The 23,326-nt window shown below is 41.1% G+C and overlaps 2 protein-coding genes across 9 annotated transcripts in view; one reads left to right on the top strand and one right to left on the bottom strand.

Annotated features, from left to right (window-relative positions):
• KCTD20 (potassium channel tetramerization domain containing 20) overlaps window positions 1-6,432 on the top strand; it is a 35,180-nt gene extending 28,748 nt beyond the window's left edge. For all 6 annotated transcript variants that reach the window (XM_068660075.1, XM_068660077.1, XM_068660078.1 and 3 more), the window contains one exon: window positions 467-6,432. In XM_068660075.1, coding sequence (XP_068516176.1) covers window positions 467-759 — 293 coding nt within the window. In that variant the 3' untranslated portion in view covers window positions 760-6,432. The remainder of the gene's footprint in view (window positions 1-466) is intronic.
• On the bottom strand, window positions 6,083-22,263 carry STK38 (serine/threonine kinase 38). Of its 3 annotated transcripts, none has more exons than XM_068660073.1 (14): window positions 22,005-22,176; window positions 20,461-20,593; window positions 18,168-18,219; window positions 17,900-18,022; window positions 17,232-17,315; window positions 15,218-15,341; window positions 14,147-14,301; window positions 12,991-13,093; window positions 12,237-12,298; window positions 11,535-11,652; window positions 11,213-11,336; window positions 10,387-10,482; window positions 10,060-10,154; window positions 6,083-9,442 (listed from the first exon to the last, which is right to left on the bottom strand). In XM_068660073.1, the coding sequence occupies exons 2-14, from the start codon at window positions 20,589-20,591 to the stop codon at window positions 9,312-9,314; spliced, it is 1,398 nt and encodes a 465-aa protein (XP_068516174.1). In that variant the 5' UTR covers window positions 20,592-20,593; window positions 22,005-22,176; the 3' UTR covers window positions 6,083-9,311. The 3 variants fall into 3 exon arrangements, with proteins under 3 accessions (XP_068516174.1, XP_068516172.1, XP_068516173.1); XM_068660071.1 differs by lacking the exon at window positions 22,005-22,176 and adding an exon at window positions 21,439-21,951; XM_068660072.1 differs by lacking the exon at window positions 17,232-17,315 and having other exon boundaries at window positions 22,005-22,263.
• Window positions 22,264-23,326: the final 1,063 nt, after the last annotated feature.

Here is a 23,326-nt window from a genome sequence, read left to right as displayed (position 1 = left end):
TTTTATGCCTTGGTTCCATGACAGGTGTCACCACATTCTGGCAACCCAGCACCTGGGCTTTGATTATGCTAATGGATTAATTACCCTGTTAATGGGTGTCCCCATACCCTGGCAGCAGAAAGGGAAAGAGAAAGCAGGGGGGATAATGCATAATCAGCCTGCTTACATGTTAGGAATGTTTGCCTTATCATTGGTTATTCTAACTGTATTACCAGGGGTCAGAAGCGGGGGGTACAGGTGACATGCCCACAAAATGGCTAATGCTGTGCAGCTATTGATTTTATGACTAATCACAGTGCTACATCATCTTTTCAGGGGAAAAGAAAGCAGTCTTGTAAGTCAATAATGATAAATGTGAAATGTGAGCATTTGTCTACTCTTCACCATGCCCCTGTAATTACTCCTACATAGCTGTTCTTATATGTATGATCCTTTAGTGCAACTGATTGACTGTCTGTGTTTTCAGGATATCCCACCTGTAAAGAGAAGGTGAAAAGGAGGCCTGGCGGTCGGTCGGAAGTGATATACAACTATGTTCAACGGCCATTCATCCAGATGTCCTGGGAGAAGGAAGAGGGCAAAAGCCGTCATGTTGATTTCCAATGTGTTCGGAGCAAATCTCTAACAAACTTAGTCACTGTGGGTGATGACGTTTCAGAGGACCATGAGGTTATAATGCATCACCCCCCACAGGTAGATGAACTCGATAGGCTAAACGCACCATTCTCCCAAATGGCTGTTAACGATCTACCAGATTAGTCATGGCTCAGGGTGCATAGCGCTGCTTGATGTGGGAACATCTCAGCATAGTTGCATCCCAGGAGATGGAACAAAGACTTCTTGCAAGGTGCTTTAATCTTATTCATCCTCTTACTGTGTTGTTGTATTTCATTTAAAGCATGTTAATAAATATGCACACTCCCTAATATATTTGTGCAATCGAAAGCAACATCTCTTCAAACAAAGAGAAATTGTCATTTGTTTCCACTTAAAAGGCTTCCAGACTGGTGGGTGCTGAATATTTTGCCTAAACTTCAAAAAGAAAAGCAGAAGTATTTAGAAATGACATGAGAGAGGAAATTCTGGGCCTGTCGAAACCAAGCTTTCCTTTACCAATAGGCACTTATGTTTGCTCTTGTGATAATCAGCACCAAACATCAAAGCAAAGTAGATGATACTCTTTTATCAACCAACAGAAATGTTGCATGCTTATGGCAACAAAATACTGAGTGTGGGGGAATCTGTTTACACTGACACCTGGCTTTGCATCCAGCATATACTACTGTTTTAGGGAAGGATGGAACTAGTTTATTAGGAATGTATGCCTGCTCACAGGAATTTCCTGTATATACTTCTGCATAAAATGGTATCACGGTTTTCTGAGAAATTGTTAAATTGATTAAAACAAGGAGACTATACTGAAGGAAAAAGCCAAAAGGAAGACTAGTTGATTTTTAGCAACAAAGTCTGTTTAGTAGCCTAAAAGAAGCTTTTGAGAGGTGGCTGTGCATATTAAAGATTTTCAGTTGTATCCCATCCTTGTTAAGACAAAAAAAAATCCAGTGGAGCTGAGTAAAATCCCTAACAGCATAAACCTTAGTCTAAATTTCCATGGATTCTCTAAGAAACGCTCTACTCACAGGGTCTGTTGCACCTTTAAAAGGCAAACTACTTTCTTCCCAGTTTGGAACTGATGGGACCCTTTTGCAGTCAGGCAGGTAAGAAATATCAGTAGTAAATGAGACTTAGTAGAAAAAAGTGCTGGGAACGACTCTACTCTGCTTCTCCAAATGTGTTACAGGACTCTGTATTTAAGGCTCTGTTCATTTTAGATTTGAGGCCAATGGAGCTGTGACTAAGTATAAACATACTCCAGGCTTCTCTGAATTGTAGAATGGTTTGGGTTAGAAGGGACCTAAAAGATCATCTAGTTCCAGCCCTCTTGCCATGGGCACAATACCTCCTACCAGACCAGGCTGTTCAAAGCCCCATCCAACCTGGTCTTGAACACTTCCAGGGATGGGGCATCTACAGCTTCTCTGGCCAACCTGTTCCAGTGCCTCACCAGCCTCAGAGTGAAGAACTTCCTCCTTACACCCAATCTAAACCTATTCTATTTTAGCTTTAAGCCATTAGTCCTTGTCCTATCCTTACACCCCCTGACAAAGAGTTCCTCTCCAGCTTTCTTGAAGCCCCTTGTAGGCACTGGAAGGCTGCTGTAAGGTCTCCCCAGAGCCTCCCCTTCTCCAAGCAGAACAACCCAAATGCCCTCAGCCTTTGTTGGAGATGTGCTCCAGCACCTTCATTATCTTGGTGGCCCTCCTCTGGACTTGTTCTAACAGGTCCACATCCTTCTTATGCTGGGGGCCCCAAAGCTGAAAGCAGGACTCCAGGCGAGGTCTCATGAGAGCAGAGCAGAGGGGGACAATCCCCTCCATCACCCTGCTGGCCATGCTGCTTTTGGTGCAGCCCAGGGTACAGTTGGTTTTTTGGCCTGCAAGTACCCATTGCTGGCTCATGTTCAGTTTTTCATCCACCAATACCCCCAGGGCCTTCTCTTCAAGGATGTTCTCTTTCTACTCGTGTATTTGTGCTGTATTTGTGCTTGGGATTGCCCTGACCCAGGTGCAGGCCCTTGCGCTTGGCCTTGTTGAACCTCATGAGGTTTCCCAGGCCCACCTCTCAGTCCTGTCCAGGTCTCTCTGGATGGCATCCCTTCCCTCCAGTGTGTTGACCACACCATGCAGCTCGGTCTCCTCAGCAAACTTGCCGAGGGTGCACTCAATCCCACTGTCCGTGTTGCTGACAAAGATGCCAAACAGGGCCGGTCCCAGTACTGACAGCTGAGGAACACAATTCATCACTGGTCTCCACCTGGACATCAAGCTGTTGACTGCAACCCTTTGAGTGCGACCACCCAGCCAGTTCCTTACCCACTGAATGGTCCTGCCATCAAATCCATATTTCTCAGCTTTAGAGACAATGATACTATGGGGGACAGTGTCAAGTGCTTTGCACAAGTCCAGGTAGGTGATGTCAGCTGCTGTTTTGCTATCCACCGATGCTGCAACCGCGTCATAGAATGCCACCAGATATGTGAGGCACGATCTGCCCTTAGTGAAGCCACATTGGCCATCACCAGCCACCTCCTTACTTTCCATGTGCCTTAGCAGAGTTTCCAGAAGGGTCTGCTCCATGATCTTGCCTGGCACAGAGGTGAGAGTGAGTGGCCTGTCATTTCCTGGGTCTTCCTTTTTTCCCTTTTTAAAAATGGGTGTTATGTTTCCCCTCTTCCAGTCACTGGAAAGTTCACTGGACTGCTACAGCTTCTCAAATATTTTTGACAATGGCTTAACAACTTCCTCTAGTTCCCTCTGGACCTGTGGTTGTATCTCATCAGGTCCCATGGACTTGTGCACTTTCAGGTTCTTTAGATGGTCTTGAACCTGATCTACACTGGGCAGTTCATTGTTCTTCCAGTTCCTGCCTTTGCCTTCTGGGGCCCAGACAATGTGGCTGGAGCTCTTGTTGGTGAAGACTGAGGCAAAATAGTTTTTAGGCCTCAGCCTTCTTCATATCCCAGGTGACCAGGTATCCTGTTTTCTTCCGGAGAGGGCCCACAATTTCCCTAGTCTTCCTTTTATCAGTGACGTACCAGTAGAACCCTTTCTTGTTGCCCTTGATGTCCCTGGCCAAATTTAGTTCTAAATAGGTTTGAGCTTTCCTAACCTGATCCCTGTCTGTTTGGCAATATTTCAGTAGGCTGGTTTAGTTAGTTATGCTAAAGCCTAGCTGGTCCTGTTCCTGCACTATGGCATTATCTCTGGGCTTGTTTAACCCCCTGAAGAGCACGTGGTGTTCAGCACAACCAGAGCCAAGCTCTCAGGCAAGCAAGCACAGGCCTGTGCTACACAGCCACCATTTCTGGAGAGATTTTTACATAACCAAGGCAGATTTGTAGCCAACTTTGACAGAGTGCTGGTGCGAAGAAAAGTTGAAACTGATTCAAAAAGATCAAGAGGAAGACAGCTCCCATATGTTCAGCACAGTTGGCTGGTGTTGAAACCTGTGCCAGTTATGCACCCAGTCATAATCTGGTCATAATTAGCAAAATGGAAGTAGCTCTCAGTCTGCCCCTAGATGTTTAATTTTGTTGTTGTTGTTTTCAGGATTACAGCAAGCAAATTTTTCATTCTTTGCCACCTGTACAAACTGTAATAGTATTGAAGTTTGTTGTTACAGTTTTGCTTCTATAGCTGTTTTTTGTTTATTTTCCTCAGTGTAAGAAATGTGAATGCCTTTGTGGTTAAGAGTAACAAAATGATCTCTGCGAAGGCATGTACTTGCCGATACATTTAGTTCCCATCTGTATGGATATTCTATTATTTGCAGTGTTTCTGTTATTAGCTTCTTTCCTAACTGCAGCAAATAGATTTCTTATTTTCTTAAGTGCCTATGGGAAGATTTTCAAAAGTGCTTCAGGCCCTCCTGGGAATCCCAGGGGTTTCAATGCCTGGGTCCATATGACCACTTTTGAAAAGTCCTGCCCATGTGTTATTGGAGAAGTGTCCTTCAGTGTCTGCACAGAGGTGGTTTAAGTTGTGTGCAATCACTTTCTATTATTGCTGTAGATTAATTTGTATTCCTGTAGTAGAAAAAGGAAGATGTGGCCCACTAATTATCCAGCTAAGGGCCAGACCAAACACACTACTTCCTTTAGTAAGTGAGATGTTCCACAAGTTGAGGAAAGGCAGTGCTGTGAGATTGTCACTCCAACAGTGATGGAGCTTAGCTCCCGGCCCTGTGGCTTTTATTTTTTGTGTTTGTGTATTTATTTTTACAGCAGTGTAAGTTTTAAGTAAATGTGTATTGGTATTTACTTGGAGTTTACATTTGTTCTTCTCTAAGGACCTGAATGTGCTTGTTGTCAAGCACTACCCTATACTTCCAGGACTGTGTGAAGGTATCAGAAGCTGATCAAACAGCTTAGTGCTATATTCTGCTAAAACAAATTTCACTGTTGTCTGTCTTTGATTTCAGTGTTAGCTAGACCTGAAGGATTCAGTTTGTTAGAAACAGTGACCCCAGCCACTGACGTGAAACGAGCCCTTGCCTAAGGGGTAAAGGGTTGGTGTCTAGTAGGAACTTTCTGGTACTGTGTAATCAATTGCACTTACAGTAGAGGATGGAGTGATCTGCCTTCTGTGCAGTGTTTTGCAGACACTCCAAAAATCCCCTGTTCTTTATTGGCTTTTCCAAGTAATTAGAAATACATTTTAGTTTGTTTGTTTGTTAGTAGAGTGAATGCCATTGGAACACTGTATCAAGTTGAGAAAAATAAGCATTTCCTTTTTGTCCTTTTTTCACAGTTACACAGTATTCAGGTACATCATTTGGTCTTATTCTAGATATGCTGAAACGTTGACCATGGCATTTATGAACTCCTAGAGATGTATGGTTTCTTCTGTGTATTAAAATATAAATTATACATGGCTTTTTTTGGCTTGTTTATGTTGTTTTGAATGTGGAGAAGAATGGGCGTAGGGTAGACAACCCTAGACAATGTTTCCTCACTTCATAAAGTAAATGTGGCTTGTAATCTAGTCTTTGCAATATATTGAATCATGCAGACCATGATTGGTTTGGCAGGGATCTCATCCAGCAGCTGCACAGAAGTGTTGCTACCCCTTGCACTGAGAGGGCCTCAAGGAAGTTTACCAACTTGATGTAGTGATGTCCTAAAAGCAGCATGTAGCACAGGTATGAGACAAGGGTATTTAACCCACAAACTATGCAGCATGTATAAAAGTGCTGTTTTGGGTTAATATGCTGTGAAAGGAGCTTTCCCAGTCTAACTTGTTCTCTGTCTCTCAGAGGAAAGCAGGAACAGGCCTGCCTTTTATTCTCTTCTTTAGTGTTAGATGTGTTTCAAGAGTTTTTTCAAACATGGTCTACCGTTGTAGCCTTATGCCTGAACAGTTGAGTCTAAAACCTCTTTCAAGTCTGCCAGATAGTCAAAAAGAGAGATTCCTTCCATCAGGATTCCAGTTTGAAAAAACAACAACAACACATGCTAGCAAAATTTTGTTTACTAAGAGGATTTTATTTACATACTACAACATAGAGATTGTTCCATAAAAAGTTGGCTCCTCCAACATCACACAATACATCTGCCAAGTCTTACAGTGCAATTTGGTAACAGTTTTTAAATATTTGCAAAACACTTTTTCAAATTATAGGGTTAAGGCAGAATCAGGGCACAGTGATAAGAAACACTTAGTGCAGTTTTGTGTTAGGCATGATACAAAGGTGAACTGGCATCAAAACTCAAGTTCTGATTCATTAGAAATCCAGATTAGAATAATTCCTAGAAGTCTAGCTGAAAAAAAAAAAAAAAAAGACAAAAATAAACCCTGCTTGCATCTTAAAAAAGATCTAAAAGATACATAAGACAATATGCATCGATACACGAGCCAGCAGCTAATAAAAATGTTTGGCTAACACATTGGTGAGGGAAGAGGTATACAAAAATCTTGATCTGTTAGCAGTGAAATAAGGATCCTGGAAACAACAGGTTGTTGGTAAATGCCTGTAATAGGAAGCAGGCTTATGACGCAACTGAGATACAAAACCTACCACTGTAAAGTGATGTCCAAGGCTTTCAGAGGATTATATGCAGACATCCAACTCCTACTGAAAGACACGGGAATGAGGTACCCTACTGTTGCTTGCACTTCTGAAAAACTTCACCTTTACCTCAAAAAAAGTGAACAATCTGAGGTTTCAGAAGACCCTAAAACATATACACTAAAAATGCAAAATACATATTACTATAAAGGCTTTCACAGCGCATTATCACAACTTATAATTGTATAGTTTATCTTATCTTTGGTATTTATAAATAAAAATTCCAGTCCCTTTACTAAAGGGCTATAATGCAGCTACTGTCTCAAAATCATTTACTCCTAATCCACAGCAATTTTAAAAGATTTTGCTTTGTTAATTTTTCAGGCAGTAACTAAGCTTTTTTTTTTTTTTTTTAAGCATTTCAATATTAATACCTCTCAATTTTCCAGTGGTTTATAAAGCAACAGTTTCCAATGGTTAAAAGACACTGCAGGATAGGGAGAGAGAACAGTTTGAGAAGTAGCTATCAGCCCTCCATAAAAGATAAAGAGGGTAGAGTGGATTATTACTGACTAGTTGATAAAAAAACCTGATCCTATAAATCATTACCTCAGTTAGCCCTTATTCATATGAGTAATTCCTACTGACTACAGTATTCCTCGTACTTCTATTAAGGCTATTCTTGCAAGTTCAGCTTTTTAGGATCTATGGGGTATCTATCTAATTATAGCAATTCATTTAACTGCTAGGACACACTAAGCACAAGGAGATGGTTAGGGAGATGATGCTAATGAGTTATCACTCCATCTTAGCTATATACAGTGCTTTCTGTCCCCCCCGACTCAGTCCTTCATGATGGCACTCAATTCAAGACATCTAGGTGAAAATTCCCTAAAAGCACCAAAAAAAAAAAAAAAGAGACCCTATTTTCTTTAATTTCCTAATCTAGAAAGTTAGGACTAAACATAACTGAAAGCCTTCTTATTACTATGAATTACTATTACTACTGCTCCAGCTTTGTTTTGTCTCTAAACAGCTTTTCTGTCTGTGCTATGCCATTAGTGTTCAGCACCAATAAAAGTTTTCAACAATCTTAGTTCAAATTGATAAACACAAGAAATTTGAGGTTTTAGAAACCTTAAAGTTTTAAAAACTTATAATTGCAAATTAAAGACTAGTACCAGGCAGGCCCAAAGGTTAATAACTCTGCAGTTCCAGTGGCAGGTGGCAACTACAAGATGGATGCTCATGATTATAAATTATTATAAAAATTAATCAACATTATAAAAAGCTCAGCTGAGGCAGAATCCTCCCTCTCAAAATGCAGCGATGTTCTCAGAGATATTTAGGCAAGGAAAGACACCTTGGGGCTCTCCTGGAGAGCATTCTGATCATAACTGAATGTACCTTTATAAGTTACATTAGACAAAATTCAAAGAACATAGGGGTCCCACCACTCCAAAGCTGACCCCATGAGGCACTGTCTCAGAGGACTACAAAGGACAGCTGGTTCAGTCATGACAGCAAGACGAGTTCTCAAGGAGTTCTAAAGGAAATCAAGGAGGCTTTGGTCAGCAAGACTTGTGGAATAATTTAATACTGTTTTGCTCAAAACCAAGAGCAAAAAGGCCACAGAAGACAGTATTGTCTAAAAAAGATGAAGATGCCAATCTTAAAAGTGGCCAAAAGTTGGCAGCATCAGGATCCAGAAACCTCATGGCTGACCCGACTGTACCCAGCATGCCTACTACCAATGATCTGGTTAAATGAATTCTCCCTTTTCTCTGCCCTTATTCCAGATCCACTTGTGTTATTAGCTGTAGTCTTCATTATCTGCATTGCTTATAGATCCATCTTTTCATACAACAACTGAAAACTGCTGGTGCTTGGTGGAGGAAGTGGCCCATTTCTATTACTACTGTATAGGAGAAAAAAGTGTTGCACAATTTTTTTAATTTAGAAAAATATTAAATACCTTGAGGGTCCAAAAAGTAGTACCAAAAGTAAAGTGCACTGCAACTTGAGGCCACTGCGACAAAATTAAGAAACGCTATTGAAGACGATTTCACGTAGCATCATAAAAAAACAGTATTACAAACTAAAGTTAAGGCAATACATGTTGTATCTTTCCACTAGATAGTTTACCGGAGAGTTGTCTACCTCAAGCTGTAATTATTGCTTTATTTCCATTATACTGAAGTCCACCAGGAAAACAGTGCTGGTAGAACTGTCAGATTGAATATGTTACTTAATGCAGAACTAGCAAAATCATCCATATAAACATCACATGCTTTGCGATGTCAAAGTGAAGGCCTGCTCAGATCTCCTGATGGACTGCACAGTCTGGCAAAGAATTTAAAAGGAAAACTCAAAACTCTTGCTCCTGAAGCAGCAGAACATGCTTGCAGCAGAGATGACATTTTGTGGAAGTTTTCAATGGTGCAGAAGAACAAATCCTTAGTAACAGCCAAAGTGTGTAACAAAAGAGGGTCTTGAAGTCTTCTCCAAAAGGTGATAGCCCTCAAGTTTTCTTTAAGAAAATGATAATAATAAAAAAGATAAAAAGTTCTTTTATGAGTAAAAAACAAAAACAAAAACAAAACAAAACAGAACAAAACAAAAAAAACAACCAAGGTACAGAAACAAAATTCCACAGTTCAGAAGTTGTCCTAGGTAAAGGTTAATTACTTTCCTGTTTTCATATAGGATGGTATTGCTCCTCGGGCTGTCAGGCCCTCAAAACGCTTGTATGTATAATTGATAAAAACCCAGTCTTTGTTCTTGTAGTCAGTATCTGGATGGTTAATTGTTGCCACTGAAAGGCATAGGAAAAACAAATTACTATTTGGACACTTCAGTTTATTTTCACACAAAACACTAGATGCAGAGTAGGGAAGAATGCTTCTAAAGAAAAAAAAGTATCATAGAGGTAAGCATTCAGTTTCATCCTACAACACCAATCAAAAACTGCAATAATGTGTGTTTTTTAAACACGTAGGCAAATGTTTATATGCAATACAAGGATCCTTAAAGATTTACACCAGAACATATTGTCCCCATCTGTCCCACCCTCTTCCCACCCATATTAACTGTTAGACATACTAGAAAGAATTAGCCAGTGCCAAGAGGTCCTTGCAGCACTGGGCTCGAAGGTCCGCTGAAATCTGAATTTGCTGGAAGCTTTGTTGCTTCTTAGAGATGCCCATTCTCAAAGGGCTTCCATTTCCCTCACAAGTCTGCATCCCAGCTCCCAGTACCCAAATTAATAGCTTGCACACCCCTTCATCAAAGACTACCAGCTAACAATTTAATCATACTTAAAAAAATAAAAACAAAACACCCTAGGATCTCACTGGTAGGATTGTGTGATTCTCAGAATAACCGGAATGTCACATTATTCTATTGGAAGAGAGGAAGAATCAAAGCATTTACCTGTTGGTTTAAGGATATCAGATTCTGGAAATTCGTCAAAGTTTGAGGTATCATCAATGCTTTTAATCTCTATTGAAATCGCAGCAGGTCTTTCCCTGCCAATAAGAGCAGATCCAGGATCAAAATTTCAGAGGCAGGAGAAAGCAGGATTCATACGCTTCCCACTGCCTAACAGACTCAAAGATTGAAGGCACCTAGACCTCCAGCAAGCTTCAGATAAGGCCCAAAATATTCTCACCCACATCTAAATACGATAAACATCAGTCAAGTTGTTCATTCCCGCTGAACAGGAGGACCAGCAGCTAGTTTTTCTGCAAAGCATCTTACCTTATATGCTCCCAGTCAACCCCTTCAAAGAATGGGTTACTCTTTATTTCCTCCACACCAGATGCACCAATTCTGTGCTCCCATTCACAGCAAAATCTGGGATGGAAGGAAGAATGAAAATGAATGAAAAATGAAAAATGAAAGCATTCCATCCAGAAATGGAATGGCTTTCCAAATTGATACTACTGTGGTTTCCTAACATATACATGGAAAAGGCTAAGAACTGCCACTTCAGAAACAACACATGAAGTGTGCTTAGCGCCATCATGCCAAATGCTGCAATTAAGATGCAGTATTCCTTCAAAACTGGATAACGTGTCCTTTCTATTTCAGGACAAGCACAGATTAGAACATATAAAGTCTGAAAAGCTAGACATTTATATTTTTGTCCTGAGAAAGGATAAGTGATTGAGAACATTGAATGCAGAAATAAAAATGAAAGAGTCAGCATGCATTAGGATGTGTGTATGCTCCAGTACACACAATGCCAAAACTCTTGCTATGTTAAAAAGCTAGCTCTGGCAAAAAGAGTAAGTCACTTCCAAGAGAAGCCTGTAGACAAAATAAAAAGCAGAAACATTCATATTTTGCCAGACTAGCAGCACTTACATAGGTGCTCCTTTTTTTTTTTTTAGCATAGTTCAGTCAAGAGTTCCACTGAGAGACAAATGTATTTGATTAGGGAGTTCAGCATTTGATTGATGTGCTTAACTAAATATGTAGCTGTCAATCATTTTTTCCCATGTGAAGCAGGCTATTGAAGCTATAGAACAGTTTGCAAGACAAAATTAGTGTTGTATTAACTGGCACACCATATGAATGGCACCTTAAAATAAGATCCTTTGCTTTATCAGATATTGGAACCTCTGGAGGAAATGTGAGCGTCTCTTTCCAATTCATTACTTTCTTGTACGTTTCTTGAGGAGTCTCAGAACAGAAAGGTGGATAACCTGAAAATAAAAATGCAGTCTTGTAAAAAGCAAAAATAATTATTTTAGTTACTAAAGTCTACACTGCAACAGACAGAACACTTCTCATAAACTATGCAAGCAGCAGATGCTTTGAGATCCTGATCCCAAACACATAAATACAACCAATATCCTGCACCACGATTCCTCTTAAGAACTTAGGCAGTGCCTGTTTCTTACCAATCAACATCTCATACATGATGACCCCAAGTGACCACCAGTCACAAAGCTTGTTGTAGCCTGTCTGCATGAAAACTTCAGGAGCAATGTAATCTGGAGTTCCCACAGTAGAAAAAGCCTGAAACAAGTAACATCAGTTACATATATTTAGAGAAAATTTACTGCTATGGAAACAGAACTTAAGCAACAACAGTTATTTTGAGAAAGACATCAGATTGTCTATAAGATCCCTATAAAACAAGATCTATAACACCTTATGTCTGTAAGATCACTGTAAGATAGTCAAAGTTGATTTCAAAATATGTAAAGAAAAAAATTCAACGTGTTTACCTCAATGAGTCTTAAATTACCACCAGGGAAATAGGTAAAGGTACCTTTGTCTATATATATATATACACACACACACCTCAAAATGGATCACTAGCTCATTGTTACCTTGTAAATGGCAAAAAAGCATTAGTTTCAACTAGGAGGTATCCGCTATTAATGTAACAATTACAGCAGCACTATCTCAGGCACAGCTGTTCAGCAGCTGGATGAAGGACAAACAGGAGTTACTCCTCTTTTAAAAAGAAAGAGGTGAGTTTTCACTCCAGCCTTGTTCAAAATTCTGACATGGATTAATGCCTGTTGTTTAAATGTATGTACTGTTTGAAAGCAATAGCTCAGAGATTATTTCAAAACAGGTAAATTGTCACTTACCAACTGCCGTCTATTTCTCTTCCATGTTTCTGCTTTCCGTTTGGAATTCATGTTCTGGAAAGCTAAAGGGAATCAGAATATGGATGACTGAATCCTGCCAGTCATCCAACGTACATACATTTTTTTACTCCAAATCCACTGTACTACTTAAGAAAACCTCCCTTCCAAGATCAAAAAGTTCACTGAGGCCTGAATAAACAGCTCATTTTGTATTTAGCTGTGCTAGTAAGTGGGTTACAGTCCCCACATGCTCATCAGCATAGACCAACATGCTAACCTGCCTCAGCCTTGCCTTGCTCGGTTTACCTGGCACAATTTAAAGGTGCATGCAGAGGCAGACCAGAGCAGTCAGCAGCTTCTAGCAGGCAATTGCTAAACTCCAAGTTATTCCTCATGAAAAAAATGACTGAATATTCAGAGACTACATGTACATTTCTTAATTCAAGTCACACGTGTGATGCAACTAGCATCTACGAGTTGCACCAAATTTTCGTTTGGGGTTTACTATGCGTGCTAAGAAGGGCTACTGCAGAATCCGTCTAAAAGACAAACTTTTGAAAATGAAGCTGTGTGTGTACATTAAAGTAACTGAAATTATTTTTATAAAAGAAGTCTTACAGAAAATCAAAGCTATACTTCAAGATGCAATGTTACTATTACATTCAAACTGCAGTCTTCTATCTTCACATTGAAATGTGTTTTATCAGACACCAAGAGCAAGTATGCATATACTTAACAAAGCCAAATAACTTACTGAAGTCACTAGGAAGACTATGGTTCAAGTTTCTATAAAACTCTGTTCTGTGTGCTTTCTTTAGTCCAGTGCACAGACCAAAATCTGAAAGTTTCACGTGGCCCTAGAAACAAGAACGCCAAAAATATATAAAAACAGTATGAGAATTATCATAGCAAGTAGTTTCATACTTCTTTCCAGTCCCTTTATTTTTCTGTAATAAATAGATGCACTCTTTTTCATTACTCATTTTAGCATAAGACTGGATACATACACACAGAATCAAGCTTTTAGTACTTTCTTCACTACTACCCAGAGAAAGACTATTTATTAGCACCAATTTACTTGAAGAAGCCTCTGCTCAGGCAAATTGACTGCTTCAGAGATGAAAGCAAACGTCTCCAGAGGGAGCTGTAGTCCCTGGATTGTGCAATGACTGCTAGATAGAAGAAACACCTTGGATCTGTCCCAGTGCATATCGTCACCACACTGATTAGGTGCGATTCTTTTTCTTCCTGTAACTGAAATGTACATCCTTTTTGAAGTCTTGAATTTATCTGTGCCTAGATGTAGACATATTGAATTACAGCAGTAATTCCAACAGAACTGGCTGGTCTGCTGGCTAGCAGAATATAATTATTTACTGTTGGCACTGTTCCGTACAAGCTAGTTTTAAGCAAACTTGTAATGAGCAATAGGACAGCAAGACAATCAAGCTTTCTGTAAACTACCTCCAGTAACCATCCAGAAGCAATCAAGTAACCTGACGAAATGAGTCTTCAGAAATACATCCTGATTCAGAGGAAGGTATCTCTGTGTCTTACTAATGCAGCAGTTAGATCCTTCACATTTGATACTATCATCTACCCAGTAACTAGCAAGGGTGAGTATAACAGATGGGAGACCTAAAGGAAGTATCTTTGACTGAGAGGTGAGAACTGAAACTATGTATTTCAAATTGCAGCTGAAATAACCAACAATAGCTTGAACAACTGTCACAAGAGGCTCTTCCACAACACCCCAAGCAACATGGCAAATATACCTTCAAAGGCTAGGAGGAACACGGCTATGAAAGAAGTACTGTTTTCTTTCACAGTTCTCAACACTAGTTTAGGTCAATATTAAGAACTACAAGACTTATTTACCATTAAGCCATTGGCCAGTGGTTAGTGCATACCTTGCTATCCAGAAGAAGGTTGTCTGGTTTGATATCTCGATGGATAAAACCCAATTGATGAATAGAATCAATGGCTAGCACAGTCTCGGCTATATAGAACTGTGTCTCTTCTTCTGTTAGTGTGTCTTTTTTCATCAACAACGTCATCATATCACCTAGAAGCATCAACCCCACCCCAACAGCAAAGGTAAATACAAATGACTTTGTGTACAAACACACAAACTCCAATTTCACTGATTTTGAAGGCATTTGCAAAGAAAAGAACTAAGCTTTGAAATCTTTGGGAAATCTAAATTGATTTAATATAAAGAAATACATCCAGTTTCCCAGCACTTCCGAGAGTTAAACTTGTATTTTCCTTCACATCACTATATGTAAAAGGCTTGTATTGTAGTTGCATTAAGTTTATTGAGACAGCTAAACAGCACAGAGATGAAATAACTGCATAGAAACATCCCTTAAGCAAGAGTTAACTGTGGACAGCCACTCTTGACTACACATCTGAATCACTGATTAAAATATATACTTTCAGCTACAGAGCTGTTAAAAAAAAACAGACTGTGTTTGTTCAGCATCATTTCAGAAAGCATTCTTGTTTGTATTCACATACATGTATTACAGGCTTTCAGTACAGTTTAAGTGTTACAGTAGTGTTTGCATTCAAGGACAAACATTCATCCTCCAAAAAAAAGACCTTAATTGTTTCTGCTGCAAGCCAGCTAAAAGCAAAGGGTTAGCAAATCAAAAGCTGATGATGGTTCTACAAATAGCTAGCACAGAGTAAGAATAAGAACTAGCAGACTATTAAGGCTGTGTCTCAAACATCTGCAGCTAGTACACACAAGCAGATAAGCTAGAGATAAACCTGAAGACTTTCTAAACCTGAAGACCTTAGTACTCTTAACTCCTAAAACGAGAATTTTTTAGGAATTACTTGTATCCTCACAAAGGTGCAGTACAAACAGCAGTGTACAGTAACCACACATACTCTAGTCCCAGACCACATCTGTAATTAAGAGATTACAAATTCAAAACCAAAAGAAAAGCAGCCTTTTAATTTCATGTGATTACCTCCAGGCAGGAACTCCATAATAAGGTAGAGGTTTAGCTTATCCTGAAAGCTATAGAACATTTTCACAACCCACAAACTGTCTGCCTCCACTAGAATGTCCCGCTCTGCACGAATATGGCCAACCTGTAGATATACATATGCATTTGATTAATTACAAGGTTGTGTTTTTATAAGATGCATTTACTTCACAAACAATTCAAGTATTATATTAAAAAGCATCAAATATTGAAAAGACAACAGCCAAACTTCTGTATGAAGGCAGAAACACCATCTAAGCTTCAACAGTTTCACCCCTAGATATTTTCAGGTAGTAAAATAGGGTAACATTGAAGAACAAATTCAAAAAATATTCTTTTAACAGAAAAAAAAAAAAAAAAAGATGAGCTTTCATTGAACTGCTCTATTTTTTCCAGACTGTTTCTTCTTCCCTCCCCTGTCCAAATCTGATAAATCCCAATGAGCACCAACTCGACATTAGCCTTAATAAGGATCTGAAAGACCCTTTTATGCTCTGAGGCTTCCACTGGAAAGTTTACACCGTCTTTTGCCTCCATTCACACTTGAATAACTTTTATATTTATTGTTAGACTTCTGCTGCCATAGGTTAACATATACAGAAGGGCAAAAATGCACAAACCTAATTTTTTAAGCAAGAAATCAAGCTAGAGAAATTTAAACTACCTGCCTGAATAACAAGATTCTATACAAAAAGATAACCTACATTTACATTTTCTTTCAACTCTTACAGTATCTGAGTTGTCTTCAAGTCAGAAGTGTACACGTGATAGGTGATACTATGAAAACATTTGTCTTAAAATTAGTTAGATAACAGACTACTCCAAACACAATTTATTAACATGGGAAGATTAAGAAAGAGAAACATATGGTTTATTATATAAGCAGCTTAATTCTATATGAAGAAAAATTATTTTTTGTGAAAATTTCTAACAATTAGATCTCTCAAAAGATAGCTCTTTCCAAAAAAGTTAACTCATCCTTCAAGATATAGCTTCAGCTTATTCCAACAGATTTAGACTCAAGCACTAATTTAGTAGCGCTGCATAAAATTCCTGTGCGAGAACAATGCTGTTTATTTTTTTGAATGAGTACTTCCCAAAATGGAAACCAGTTCCTTATTTTTTGAAACAGAGTGCTTCCCAGATTCATCCCAGTGCTGAACAAGAAATGATTGTGTTAGACAATATTCCCAAAAGTACTAGCAAATATAAGCCTTAAAAACATTAAATGCCGTTACTTTATGTCCATTGATTGAGTCGGAATTCTAGTTGCCATACCACTTTGATATTTGTATCTGATTCCATAAATCAGAAACACAGTAAACCAGCTACTTGATGTCTGTACTGAATCATCTACATGTAATGGTAAAAGTATATGTAACATACTGTTACATATATATGTATCATCATACGTATCATCGTAAACTGATGAGGAGGAACATACAACCATCTTTATGTATCTGATTTCATTTGAGGACTGACCTAGTTCTTGGAAGACTCCGTTGTTTCCCCATGCTTTCAAGTAGAAACTGAGTTCAGTCCTACCTTGCTTCAGTATGACGAGTCTCTTGAAGAGAGTTATAATTGCAACTTCCATGAGGACTAAGCACAGCATTAGACGTTGTTTTTAAAATGCTATTCCAACCATTGAGCAACATACAACAGTATTTGTTTATAGCCTGTCACCACTACAACAATCTCATTTATTTGAAAACTATATATTCAAATTTTAGCATTGTTACACGGAAAGGTGTAATAATAATCAAACAGAAAAGGCTTGACCAAACCCACTAGAAGACAGTCCTTATGAGTTCATACAACAATTTTCTGTCCAATTTCCTCCACACAAAAAGTGGAAAAAATCCACCATAATCTTTTAGATAGTAAACCTAGACACCTAGATGCCCATTACTCCTCTCTACACATACATCGCAATTACCTCCCAAAGTCACTTAAATCACAGACAGTAGCACCGCTACTTAGGGTGGCTATTCACCTGCTCTTTTTCAAGCATGTCAGCTTTACGGAGTATTTTCATTGCATAAACATGCCCCGTATCTTTCTTCTGGACAAGTCGCACCTAGAAAGTATGTAAAAATTTGAATCAAATGAAGTATCATCAGCACACATCATCATGGTTTTGTGTAGGAAGCCCTTGGCCTCTGTTTCATGAAATCTTATCAGAATATAAGAACAAAAAAGCACTACATAGTGCATGCTAATGTCAAACAAGTTCTCTTAATTGTAAGAGATTAAATCATTGTAACAGAGATGATATTCAGCAACCACACACCTAAATTGGACAGTCCAAAGCCACTTTCTCCAGAAAAGGCCACCAGAACAGAGCATTGCAAGTGACCCTCAAGCCCCCTCTGTTCTCCAAGACCAGCCCCAGGAGATCAGAATGAAAGTACACTGCCAGATTTGTATTTAGCTTGCCCATCAAGTTATTTTCAACTGCATTAATGTTCTTTTAAAGCATGTAATGTTTTTAAATCAGTATTTTTTAGGCATAAAGACAGATCCACGTGTTAAGCTAAAACTACTCTGCAGTTCCTACAACATTTATCTTTTCACTTATTATTCACTTGTGTGAACTACATAAGCTTTTGGCAAATACCAGCATTATTTGAAAATACTTTTAGTCATCTTTTGTATACTTACCTCTCCAAATGCTCCTCTGCCTATTACTTTTAAAGATTCAAAGTCTTCCAAACCAAGCCTTGTTCTCTTCAGACGAAGAAATTCTGTTTCTTTTTGTGCATGTGCTGACCTCCTGATTCTCTTCTAGAGTTTATGGAAAATAAAACAAGGCTGCAGTTAGGCTCCATGAAGATCAAAGCAATTCCAAGTAAAAATGCTAGCTGACCATTTTTATAAGCAAATCACTTGTACTACTAAACTGTTAAAATAATTTTCCCATATTAATTACCTCTTCGTCTTTTAAGCCTTCTTCTTCCATCATTTGTTCTAGCTTCTTTTGTCTAAAAGAGACAGAAATTAGAAGAAAGTTGAATCTTTTAACTTTTTTTTTTTTAAAAATCATATACACATATCCAATACCTTTGGTCTGTGCTTGCTGTGAAAGGAGGATGTAATGCCAGTAAGTAACAGTATATCTGATTCTCCTTTATATATCATTTACAAGACTAATCTTGAATAATCTAGTGTTACTGTTTTACCATTCTAGCAATTTAACTTTCTAATTTCAATAATCTAAATCTGCCTTGAGATTCACATGTCTTAATCAAATATATATGCTCATTGTATAGGAACATAGATCCGGTTCCTGTCACTTTGTTTGATAGATAGATAAGTCACTTAAGGCCAAAGCCGTAATAAATATTGAATCACCAAAGTCTCACTTATTCTAGGGACAATTAGCTATCTAAACAGCTTTGTGGATCTGCACTGGATTTCTCAGCACCTCAGATGCACTACATGCAAAATGTTACTCTCTATTTCATAATACCTGAGATATTCAAAATATTTGGGTAAAGGACATATCAATACATATTCTCACACCTAAAAAATCTGAAATTATTATTTGGGAGCAAAGAAAGAAAGGAAATAAAACTTCATGGGGGGAAGAGAGGGAAATGTCTTAAGGGATCATACGTTATTATTACCCTGTGGGAACTTTTTCCCAACAGTGATCACATTAATAGCTCTGAAACTCCACAATTGGGGTTGTGGTTTTGTTTTTTTCTTTGCTCCCCCCACTCCTCTCCTGCTCATATTTTTTTGCACACCATTGCAAGTGTACTAAAATATTCCCTGTCTTTATGCAAGTCATCCATTGCAAGATCCTCTTCCGGTCTCCTGCCACTACACAGCTACTGTGATGTGATGATAATTTGAGCTATTGCTTCCACAATCAGACACATTTAAATCGCTCTGCCTTTATTTAAGTACCCAGTCATCCAATTTCACACTCAAAAAGGTTACTCCAGTAGCAAAAACAAAGACTGCTGCTGCAACACCCATATTTAAGTAGCTCAGCATGACTGAGTGATGCTAAAATTCCCCTAAACGTCCTTAATAGGCCCTATCTGTGCTTCAGTGAAAATTTTATTAATACTATTTAAACTCCAAATTGCACAGCCACAGATACATCAATAATTTTTTTATTTTTTTTTTAAGAAGTATACCTTAGTATGTTTGTCCAAGTTTTTAGAAAAAAAAACATCATTGAGGTTTTTGGAGTAGACAATAACACTCATAATAAAAAAAGCAAGAACTATGCAAAGACAAAGCAAGGAATTAAATCAGTAATATCTTCTGTTTTGATTAGGCCTCAAGCTCTCATTAATTTGAAATTTTGGAGAAAATATATACACAAGATAGTATTTCTTTCTAAATTGTTTCCTCATTTCTGCAGTTATTGTAGTTAGCAGGCAATCCTCTTGGAACAGGTTGGATTTTTGGCAGCAAGTCTGCAGGCAAATAAACACTGAACCATTTTTGAAAATTCTGATTATAGACTACATGACAAGCAGGGAGCATGCCAGAAGTCCCAGTGCTACAACTTGAGGGTATTCAGCACATTAGAGGGTTCCAGCCAAAAGAAAACAAATACAATATCTCTCAGATAAATTACTTGGTATATTTTGGCCAATATATTTAGAGAGATGTGATAGGTTCTGTTAACTCAGACAAGAAGTAAGCATTAGGTGACAGCTCTTACAGCAATCTTCCACTGCCTTTCAGATTACCTTCTCTTATCAGGCAACTCAGTCACAATTTATAACCCAAGCTGAAACTGATGCTATAAAATTGATTTTAAATATTACAACCAGGTACGTAAAATGAGAACAGGCAACAGAACAGACATAGGCGGGACAAACACTTGTAAATGTTGGCTTTCAGCTTCAGAATTGTATTTGAGTGATGCCAAGCACATCTTAGGGTTAGTTTCTACTTAGTCAAATAATCAAGCACACTTTAAAATAAAATAAAAATTGGTAACAGTCATATCACTTTTGCATTTGCAAGCATGTTTCAATTAATTTCAGAAGAAATTCCAGCCTAAATTACCGTGGGATTTAGAAATCCTGCAGTTGCCGCTGGGTGCTCATGCCAAGCCACAGCCAGGTACCCATCTCAGGAGCTTAGGTACACGCTCAGCAAAGATTTTCTATTTTTGCTCTGGATCCAGACAACTAAACGCAATTAGTATGTATGTCTGGCTCATATCCAGGAATGGAAGCAAGAAAGAATTTTACCTCATCTCCCGTTCTTCATGCTGTGCGATGAGATTACTATAGAAGTTTTCTAATGTCACCTTTGTCATTGTAACTCGCTCCTTGGTATGATTGCTCATGGATGAGCACGGTGTTGGGCCTGTCATTGCCATGGCTATTAGGAAAGAAAAACGGAGGAAACATTTGACATAGTAAGTGACAAATTACCTCCAAACAAGAGATACAATCAGTTAAGAGACGCTTATTCACAGAGGTCAGAATTATGATTTTAATGAAATATTAGCAGTCCAGTTGCCCAAACAACAACTAAACAGGGAAAAGTCTTACAAAAAAAAAGTACAAGTCAAGCTTCCTGTTTTGAACATTTTTGATCTGAGAGTAAGAGGGAAGGAAGCTTAAGAAACACTATGCCTCAAAAACCACAATTTCAGGCAGCACCGAAAATGTTTATTTCTCCCAATATTTTCTCTCTTTCAGCACTTCTCCAATAAACGTTGAAAGTTCAGAACATCACACTGATCTACGCAATCCAGAAGCTCCCTCTGACCCTTGCAGAAGTAAATCCAGCAGTTGCCTGCCAACAACTTGGCTGTGAAATCCTGGTTCAAAATTCTGAAAGCCATCCTGATAACAGAACAACTGAGGAAGGAGAAAAAGGTATTTAGCCGATTTTAAGCACTCTCCCTTTTACTGAATGACTTCACACAGAAAGCCAGTAAAACACAGTTGCTGCCTTCGACCAAGCTGGAGTTAAACAACCCACAGTCACCAAAGACCTACTTTAAATTCCCTACGTTTACAAACCGGATTCTCTCAAGAAACGTGTCAGTGTGCCCCTCGCGACTGGCAGAACAGCTTCAGGGCATAGTTGACAACCTAACTCCGCTTTCTAAAACGCAACTACTGTTCAAAGATTCCAAGTATAAAACTACGTCTCAGCCTAGCTTCCCCGGTGGCAGCGTAACCCCCGGGCAGGTAACCGAGCTGTGTCACCGTTACCAGACGGGTTGGACGCTTCCTGTTGTGCAGTACCGAGGTGCCAGGACCGTTTCACGAGCCACCCTTTGCCGTTTACTTTCCGCAGCTCGTTGTAAGGCGCCCCCCCCCCCCCCCCCCCCCTCCCCCCCCCCCCGCCGCCGAGCCCCCCCGGCCACGTTGCCCGGGGCAGCGCCGGGCCCGGCCGAGGGGGAGCCGCTGCCGCCGGCGGACAGAGCGCGGAGGCGACCTGACAGGAGGGGGCTGCGGGGGCCTCAACCGGGGACGGGGAAGAAAAGCGAAACCGAGAGGCTGCAACGCCCAGCCCAGACAGGTGCCGCGGGGCCGGGCGCTCCCGTACGGCGGCTCGGCACCGCGCTGCGGACGAGGCGGTCGCCGCCGGCCCAGGACGCGGAGGACACCCGGGCCCCCGGCCACCCCCAGCCCCATCGGAGGCAGAGGCCCGGGAGGGGGGGAGGCGGCCGCCCACCCCCGTCGTGGCGAAGGGCCCCGGGGGCCAGGGGGGAACGGACACGGAGCGCCGGCACGGCAGCCGTGGGCCGGCACGGCGACGAGGCGGCGGCGCTTACCGGAACCCCCCGGGAAGGGGGCGGCGAGGCGCTGATCGCGGCGGCAGGATGCCGTCGGCACAGCGACGGCGGGACGGGGCGGGGCGGGGCGGGGCGGGGCGGAGCCGGCGGGCGGGGCCGGGGCCAAATGGACCGCGCGCCCCCAGGGAGCGAGCGGAGCCCCGGCTCCGCCACCGCGGTCCCCCCACCCTGAGGGCGACGCGGACGGGCCGAGCCCCGGGGGCCCCCAGGGCAGGGCGCATGCGCCACCACCTCCCGGCCCCGCCCCCGCCCCCGGCCCCGCCCCGCCCGCTGCCCAAGGGCGGGGGCTGCCGCCAGCCCCACGCCCTCCGCCCAAGACGCAGGCGCGCGGCGGTCTCGGGGGGCGGGGAGAGCGGAGCTCCTCGGCGTTTGCGCGCTGCGTTGTGGGGGCGGGGAGGGGGCGGTCACCTGAGTGGGGCAGGCGGGGGCGCAGCCGGGTGCTGTCCCCACCCCGCTGCAGGCGACGATAAATTCCGCGTATTCTGGGTCAAATCAGTCTTTGAGCTCACCTAGAGGAAAGGCTGCTTCAAGCCATAAAGCGGCAGCCTGTCTGCAATGCTCATGCAGGCATGGGGAGCCCTGTCTTCTCGCCTCTGTCAAAAGGCACCATAACCTGCAGGTTCTCCCCCCTTGTTGACAAGGGAGTGGTTCGGGAGCATCTTAAGTGGGCTTAATGCATGCAAATCCATGGTTCCCGATGGGATTCATCCATGTGTGCTAAGGGAGTTGGCTAGAGGTCGTTGCTGAACCACTCTTTATCGTCGAAGGTCCTGGAGAACAGGAGAGGTGCCTGAAGATTGGAGGATAGCCAGTGTCACTCTGGTCTTCAAGAAGGGCAAGGAGGAGGATCTGGGAAACTACAGGCCAGTCAGTCTCACCTCTGTCCCTGGAAAGGTGTTGGAAAAGCTTGTTCTGGATAGCATCTCTAAGCAACTGCAAGAGAAGAAGGTTATGAGGAGTGGTCAGCATGGATTCAGTAAGGGGGAGTCATGCTTGACCAACCTCATTGCCTTCTATGATGGCATCACCAGCTGGGTAGATGAGGGGAGAGCAGTGGATGTCATCTACCTCGACTTTGGCAAGGCTTTTGATACTGTCTCCCATGACATCTTGCTAGCAAAGCTGAGGAAGTGTGGGATAGGTGAGTGGACAGCAAGGTGGGTTGAGAACTGGCTGACTGGCTGAGCTCAGAGGGTGGTGATCAGCGGAGCAGAGTCTGGCTGGAGGCCTGTGACTAGCAGTGTTCCCCAGGGGTCAGTGCTGGGTCCGGTCTTGTTCAACATCTTCATCAACGAACTTGA

The sequence above is a fragment of the Anas acuta genome, chromosome 24 (genome assembly GCF_963932015.1).
Source record: "Anas acuta chromosome 24, bAnaAcu1.1, whole genome shotgun sequence".
In the NCBI taxonomy this organism is placed as follows: domain Eukaryota; kingdom Metazoa; phylum Chordata; class Aves; order Anseriformes; family Anatidae; genus Anas; species Anas acuta.
This window is presented reverse-complemented; position numbering and strand designations above follow the sequence as displayed.

Bases quoted from the DNA above. Each gene is read 5' to 3' on its own strand.
- STK38 (XM_068660073.1), bottom strand. From the start codon at position 20,591: ATGGCAATGACAGGCCCAACACCGTGCTCATCCATGAGCAATCATACC. The intron at 17,316-17,899 runs GTAAGTATACAA...CATACTTTCTAG, and splicing joins GCAGAGGAGCATTTGGAGAG to GTGCGACTTGTCCAGAAGAA. The intron at 10,483-11,212 runs GTGCCATTCATA...CTTCCATCCCAG, and splicing joins GCAAAGGATCTTATTTTAAG to ATTTTGCTGTGAATGGGAGC.